General features: G+C 35.3%; 1 protein-coding gene across 1 annotated transcript; it reads left to right on the forward strand.

Moving 5' to 3' along the window:
* Nucleotides 1-7453: 7453 nt before the first annotated feature.
* LOC131638051 (S-norcoclaurine synthase 1-like) lies at nt 7454-8184 on the forward strand (the record flags this gene model as incomplete). Its single annotated transcript, XM_058908610.1, has 2 exons — nt 7454-7708; nt 7943-8184. Coding segments are annotated over exons 1-2 (497 nt in total), but the record flags the coding sequence as incomplete, so codon positions are not given.
* Nucleotides 8185-8318: the final 134 nt, after the last annotated feature.

The following is an 8318-nucleotide window of genomic DNA, read 5'->3' on the forward strand; positions in this document are numbered from 1 at the left end:
AAGAGTTTACAAATGCTTCTTAAAAGCGATAATCACAACTGTGATATTTCTCTTATCGTTTAAGCTTAATCTCACTAAAATATTACAACAGCAATGTAGTGAGTTGATGAAGATTCTGAGCTTTGATTGAACAGCGTTTCAGCAAGTTTGATATAAGTTGTTTTGATGCAGAATCGTTAACCTTGCTTCTCATCAGAACTTCATATTTATAGGCGTTGAGAAGATGACCGTTGAATGCATTTAATGCTTTGCGTGTTCCGTACAGCATTGCACTTAATGTTATACGCTTTTGTCAACTACCTCGAGCCTTGTTCACGCTGTGTCTACTGACGTAGCCTTTAGTAGCTTTTAACGTTCCTTTTGTCAGTCAGCGTAGTCTGCCACCTGTACTTCCTTCTGATCTGATGTTTGTGAATACGATGTTTGAATATCATCAGAGTCAAAACAGCTTGGTGCATAGCATCTTCTGATCTTCTGACCTTGAAGTGCTTCTGAGCGTGATACCATCTTCTGATCTTCAGTGCTTCTGATCTCATGTTCTTCTGATGCTTCCATAGACCCATGTTCTGATTCTGCTTCGACCATCTTCTGATGTCTTGCCAGACCATGTTCTGATGTTGCATGCTGAACCATTTGAGATACAACTTCTGAGCGCTGAATTATGCGTACTCTTTATATATTTCCTGAAAGGGAAATTGCATTGGATTAGAGTACCATATTATCTTAAGCAAAATTCATATTATTGTTATCATCAAAACTAAGATAATTGATAAGAACAAATCTTGTTCTAACACAAGACATCGTTCAACAAGTTACGGTTGAAGACAAATAGAGATAACTATTATGTGGAGTACATTTCACCTTTACGAAACAAAAGGTCCAATCGAGGTGGATGTAAAGGTTTCAATATCGACCGGAGATATTCAAAAGATGTTAAAACGTCCTACACAATCTCTTGATGATGACATATAATTATGTTAGCGAACATCGATGTAATGTTACATATTTTATGTATGTCATAATAAAAATTTATATTAATTTATGTTCGTATTTCCATTTCTGTATTTATTTCTAGTGTGGGATAGCAGGGAGGATTCTGAAAGGTAACTTCCGTAAAAAAATACGGAGATTAACCTTCGGGTTATTTTATTTCTTTTCCTTGGATTGGGCTTAAGACTTGGTTGTGGTTGCATTTTTGGTGCGTCTGGAGGTTAACTTACAGATTTTGAGGGTATTATTGATTTTTCACTAGGTACGTGAACACCACTAAGGATGCAAAGAGTAATTCCATTAATTATTCATGATTAGGTCAGCCTGAAACCTAACGGGCTAGTCTAGCTTTGCCCAATAATCTATTCGAATAATTTGGATTGGGTTAAAAAGTTAGGTTGGTGTTCCAATCTATTTAATATTATATGTTTAAACTTTTGATAATAAATGTTCAAATAAATATACATTCCTATAAACACGTTCTTTCGTTAAACTCCTACGTTATAAGGTAGAGGGGTTGAAATTATATTTTTATAAATAGTTGAGCTCATGTTAAAGATTTTGTTCTACAACCCCTCAGTTATACCTGGAACCCTCTTTCCCATGTATTTCCCAAACTAACCGACTTTCCTACGTATTTCTCAAACTAACCCACTTTCGAACAACAAAATTTTCAATATTATGGAGGCATCAGGCATCAATCAAGTTGTGGACAATGTACAACATATAAGAGGAGACGTCAATCCAATTGTCGATAGTGTAGAAACACATACACTCTCTTATATGTGTTTGTCCACTGTCACCAATTAGATTAGTACATCCTCTTATGTGTTGTACACTATTGTCAATTGAATTGACGCCTCTTTGTGTTAAGAATTTTTTTGTTGAAAGTGGATTAGTTTAAGAGACACGGGAAAAGTAGGTTAGTTTGGCTATTTATTTTGATAGAAAATTCAAAATAAAATTATATATAAATAAAACTAATAAATAGTACTATAACAAATTATATATATATATATATATATATATATATATATATATATATATATATATATATATATATATATATATATATATATATTTCACAAAAATATGCGATGAATGAGAGACATTTTTATTTGTTGAGTTTTTGGGGAGGTGTATGATATAGGTGCGGGGTGCTAACTTAATTGTTATCTAAAAAAAACTTTGGTTCGATCTAATGAGTATCTTCTGGTTAATACTACAAGAAACTATGCACTGTCTTAAACTACCACATGCTCTCAGACTTTGACAACTCAGGTCAACATGTTCATCCTATGCTCATGAATTTTAAGTTTGAAATGCTAAAAACAACTCAAGTTTGAAGCATCTCATAAGCAAAACAAGTGGTGGAATGTTTGATGGATCAATTATTGAGTAATGTGTTCAATATTTTTTTGTTAATAGTTTGGTAGAATGTGACAGACAACAAATATAGGAATCCCATCGATCATGCATGTTGGATCTTGTATTTTAGCATCTCTAGAATATTAGAGAGTCAATGAAGCGGAGATGGACTCAGCTGGAGGAAATTAGAAACGTCAACAAAGGAGATTTTGTCTTACCATCTCCTATTTATATCTGACATTCTTCTGTAGTAGTATTTACCGAATTTTTTAAAAATTGGATAGTGTTAACTTTATTTTTTTTTTTTTAACGAATATGAACTATCAAATTTTTCAAAAACCTACAAAATTATAAAACATGTCGAATTTGTTGTAAAATCATGTACTATTAACTTTTTTTTTTATAGACCTGTCCCATATGAACTATTGTATTTTTGAAAAAATCGTAAAAATATGACGAATGTTTTAAATTTTAGCCTTATCTCTTGTTGGAAGTTAGCATTAAAATTTTATTTTTTTGTATAAGGAGATTCATGGTTATATCCTTCTAAAATCTCTCAAGTTTGTTAGATACTCTTTCTCTCAAGTAATTATTGATGATAAAAGTAAGTCAATTAAGGTCTAACCTATATAAATCTCTGGTGTATCTCTTTATCCCTTATCTCTTTACTTTATTGTCTTTCCTTTAGTTTTCTATTGCTTAATTACTTGTCTGTTTTTTGAAATGCTTTCAAACTCTGATTTTATAAATGATATTATTTTAAATTAATGTTTTTCAGACCTCCACAATTCACTCATCTCTTGTGAATGCAGTCACATGTCTAGCAAGTGTAATCAAAGCATACTTCTTTTTTCTTGCATGAGTTAGATGGTGCTATCACCGCGTGTGAGGGTAACAAAAGAGTCTTGACATAGATAGTTTTTCTTTCTCCTTTCTTAGAAGGTTTTGGAATCTGTTTGGAGAGGAGTTGAGTTATGTTTGATCAGTTTCATCCGTTTGCCTCATTACCTTGTTCATTTGCATCTTACTTTGTCACCTCGTATTCAACTTAGTGATTTCAAACCTATTTCTTTAGTTTGTTCCTTATATAAGTTAGTGGCTAAAGTGTTAGCTTCTAGACTAGGGAAGTGTGAGATATTGGATCGAACTCTAGTATTGTCGAAGGGTAGCTTCTTGGTTCGACAGTTCGACAGAGTTAAGCATGAAGTCGAAGGATTGTTCACATGTTGGTGTCGAAGTGTGCATGCTGTAGTCGAAGATGGGTCTAGCATGCAGATGTCGAAGATGCTAGGGTTGTTAGCATGTTAAATTAGCTTTTAGTGTTTAAACCGTAATTTGTTAAGTTAGCTTGTTTATTAAGTTGGCTTGTGTAATGGGCCTTGCTGAAAAAGCCCATTAGTTAGTATGTTAGGTTTTATTATAAATAGCATACTAGTCTCTCATCATTGCTAAGCTGCAAATCCTAATTTAAGGTGAGAGAGGTTATTTGTTATTCTTGTAAACTTGTAATCTTGTTTTAAGAGAAAGTGAAAGAATAGCAGTTATAACAAATTCTTGTGTTCCTCTTCTTCCTTGTCCTTTATTCGTCCTTGTTTTATACTTTGTTCTTGGCATTGAATTCACAACAAATTGGTGCGGTGAGCGTGGAGAAGATGCCTTCAACAAAGTATGAGATTGAAAAGTTCACCGGAGTGAATGATTTCGGTCTGTGGCGCTTGAAGATGAAAGCTCTACTGGTTCAGCAGGGTTGTTTGGAAGCGTTGAAGGGAGAGGCAGCCATGAATGCAGAATTGACGGCAGCGGAGAAGACGAATATGATCGAGAAAGCATACAGCGCAATTTTGTTGAGCCTTGGTGATAAGGTTCTCCGGCAGGTATCAAAGGAGACGACGGCATCAGGGTTATGGGTGAAACTTGAAAGTTTGTATATGACCAAATCGCTGGTAAATCGACTCTACCTGAAGCAAGCTTTGTATTCATTCAAGATGATTGAAGACAAAGTATTGGCTGAGCAGTTGGATATGTTCAACAAGCTGATTCTTGATCTTGAAAATATTGATGTGAAGATCGATGATGAAGATCAAGCGCTGTTACTATTGTGTTCTTTGCCTCGATCACATGCTCACTTCAAAGAAACTCTCTTGTATGGAAGGGAGTCCCTGACGTTTGAAGAAGTTCAATCAGCCTTTTACTCTAAAGACTTGAATGAACGAAAAGAGCATAAACCTTCGACTGTTGGCGAAGGTTTGGCCGTTAAATGAAAACTCTTACGAAAGGATGGTAAGTTCGACAAGAAGAAAGGCAAAAGCCAGTCGAAGACTTAGAGTGGCGAAGCATCTGGCATTCGATGCTACCATTGTAAGAAGGAGGGTCACACAAGAAAGGTGTGCCCTGAACGCTTGAAATATCATGGAGGTAAGGATAATGGCAACGCTGCCATTGTTCAAGATGATTTCGAATCATCTGATGTTCTTGTGGTTTCAAGCAGTGACTCTAAGAAGGAGTGGATTATGGATTTAGGTTGCACTTGGCACATGACTCCAAACAAAGACTTGTTCGAGGAATTATGTGATCAAGATGGTGGATCAGTATTGCTGGGAAACAACAAGGCTTGCAAGATTGCAGGTGTTGGATCTGTGAGATTCAAGCTCCATGATGAGTCAATAAGGTTGTTGACTGAAGTCAGGTATGTTCCTGATTTGAAGAGAAATCTGCTTTCTCTTGGTGAATTCGACAAGAAAGGATATGTTTTCCAAGGAGAGAAAAGTATCCTAAGAGTCATGAAGGGTTCGAAGGAAGTCTTGAGAGGCGTGAAGAAACAAGGCTTGTATACCCTTGAGGCTGAAGTTGTAAGTGGTTCGACAAATGTTGCATCCACGAAACCTTTGTCGAAAACAGAAATCTGGCACATGAGATTGGGCCATGTCAGTGAAAGGGGTCTGGTCGAATTAGGGAAACAAAATCTGCTTGGTGGAGACAAAGTCGAAAAGCTGAAGTTTTGTGAACCCTGTGTACTTGGAAAATCTTGCAGAGTGAAGTTCAACAAAGGCAAACAAAGAACACATGGATCCCTTGATTACATCCATGCTGATCTTTGGGGGCCTGCAAGGTGTCCATCACATTCAGGAGCAAGGTATTTTCTATCCATAGTAGATGATTATTCCAAAAAATTATGGGTATTCATCCAGAAGACTAAGGATGAAACTTTTGAGAATTTCAAAAGTTGGAAGACTCTGGTTGAAAATCAAACTGGCAGAAAGGTCAAGAGGTTGAGAACCGACAATGGCCTTGAATTTTGCAATGAGGCATTCGACAGTTTTTGTGCTGCCTCTGGTATTGCAAGGCATAGAACTACTGCAGGTACTCCACAGCAAAATGGTTTGGCTGAAAGGTTTAATCGAACTATTTTGGAGAGAGTCAGATGCATGTTGACTAGTGCGGGGTTAACAAAGGTGTTCTGGGCTGAGGCTGTTTCGACAGCAACATATCTGATAAACAGATGTCCTTCGACAGCGTTAGGTATGAAGACACCTGAAGAAGTTTGGTCGGGACATCCACCAGATCTCGACAAACTGAGAGTATTTGGCTGCGTAGCCTATGCTCACATTAGGCAAGACAAGGTCGAACCTAGAGCTCTGAAATGCATGTTCATGGGATACCCTGAAGGAGTCAAAGCTTATAGGCTATGGTGCCTAGAGCCAGGTCACAGGAGGTGTATCACCAGTCGAGATGTAGTTTTCAATGAAGCTGAAATGGCTTTTAAGAAAACTGATGATGTTGGTCGAAGTACAGAAACATCTGACGAAGAGCTGGAACAGGTAGAGATTCCTGTTGAGGTAGAGCATGTTGATGCTGAATTGCATATCCCAGATGAAGTCGAAGAAGAAGCAGAAGATGCTGAAGTTGAGGAAACTGACGATGACTACCTATTGTCGAGAGATAGGTCGAGAAGAGTCATCAAGCCACCTCAGAGACTTGGATATGCAGATCTTATAGCTTATGCCTTAATCTCTACAAGTGAGGTTCTAGACGAAGAACCTAGAGACTATAAGGAAGTTATGAGGAGTCGAAATAAGACTGAATGGCTGAAGGCCATGGATGATGAGATAAAATCTCTTCATGATAATCATAACTGGGAACTGATCAAGAAACCTGCTGGGGCAAGGTTAGTCAGCTGTAAATGGATTTTCAAAGTTAAGGAAGGAATTGAAGGAGTGACGTCGAAAAGATACAAGGCAAGGTTAGTTGCAAGGGGTTTCACTCAGAAAGAAGGTGTCGACTTCAATGATGTGTTTTCTCCTGTTGTGAAGCATAGGTCCATTCGAATGTTGCTTGCCATGGATTTAGAGCATTGCTATCTTGTCACCATATTTTGACACCAAATATTTACGTCGTATACACTGTTCACCGTATTTTTTAAAATAATATTATTTTTACATAATATTTATTTTTAAAATTTATTTTATAACACAAATATTTGATTGTATCATTAACCAATTTCACAATTGTATTAACCATAAAACAATACGTCATTAACCTATTATTTTACTTATAATTCATTAACCACTTTCAGTACCTCATTAACCAATAAAATATATAGTATTAACCATGTTCTGACACTAAATTACAAATGTATTAACCAATTTTTATACTCTATTCACCAATTTTATTTTACTATTTAAATATTTTTTTTATGTTTGAAAACTCATTGACCAAGTTATGAACTGTATAAACAACTTTATACAAACTATTAACCAAAGTCTAAATGATATACATATTAATTATTTTATGTCAAAAGACATATTAATCAAACTTAAAATTATATTAACCAAATTTTAATATTTTATTAACCAAAATAATTTTAAAAAAAAATAGAAAAACATATCAAAATATTAAAATAATAATAAAAATACTGTTCACGTATTTGTGAACGGTATTTTGGGTGTAGTGTAAGTTTGTGATGTCAAATATCACTTCTCATAGATTTAATATAAAAATAAATAAAAATATCACTACATTGAATAGCACATCACCTTTTGACAAAACAATAAGTGCGACCAAACTTGTCAAACGCGAGCTTGAAGTGAATTTAGCAATGGATCCGAAAAGTAAGAGCTTAGAATCATCACTTACAGTTCCAAGTGTTCAAGAATTATCACTTCAAAATCCACAAAAAGTCCCACAAAGATACATAAGAGATGATGCTGATCATGATTTCTGCACTTTTCCTTCTTCTGATCCATCTCTTACAATACCCTTGATTGATAAGGCTAAGTTGGTCAACGCTGATACACAACAAGATGAGCTTCATAAGCTTCACCTTGCTTGTAAACACTGGGGTGTTTTTCAGGTACTGCTAATTAACAACTAATCAATTTTCTGCTAGCTTCCAATTATTTCCTACGTACATGTGTTTATGCAATGTGTCTATGTCAATGTTGATATCCAAAACTGACACCGATATTTATATTATGAGTGTTGACGTGTCAGTGTCGAGATGATGTTTCTGGTGTCAGTAATTATTTTTAGCAGTAGAATGTTTTATTTTGTTTCATTTTTATCTGATCTTCTGATTTTTGTGCAGATGGTAAATCATGGAGTGTCATCTGTTAATAATATGGGGAATGAAGTAAAGAGATTTTTTGAACTTCCTTTACAAGAGAAAAAACGATGGGCACAGAAAGCAGGAAGTCTTGAAGGGTATGGTCAAGCATTTGTTACATCTCAAGAACAGAAGCTTGATTGGAATGATATGATCTTCCTTAAATCTTTACCTATTCAAAATAGAAAATTGGATTTGTGGCCTCAAAATCCTCCTCAGTTCAGGTATATACATTATATTATTAAATGTCTTAACTGAACTGAATTGAACAGCATATGTAGTTATATTTGTAAGGTTCTTTCTTTTGCAATATATTATCAGGGAAACATTAGAAAAATATTCAGAAGAAATGAGGGAG

Source organism: Vicia villosa, unplaced genomic scaffold (genome assembly GCF_029867415.1).
Source record: "Vicia villosa cultivar HV-30 ecotype Madison, WI unplaced genomic scaffold, Vvil1.0 ctg.002156F_1_1, whole genome shotgun sequence".
Classification (NCBI taxonomy): domain Eukaryota; kingdom Viridiplantae; phylum Streptophyta; class Magnoliopsida; order Fabales; family Fabaceae; genus Vicia; species Vicia villosa.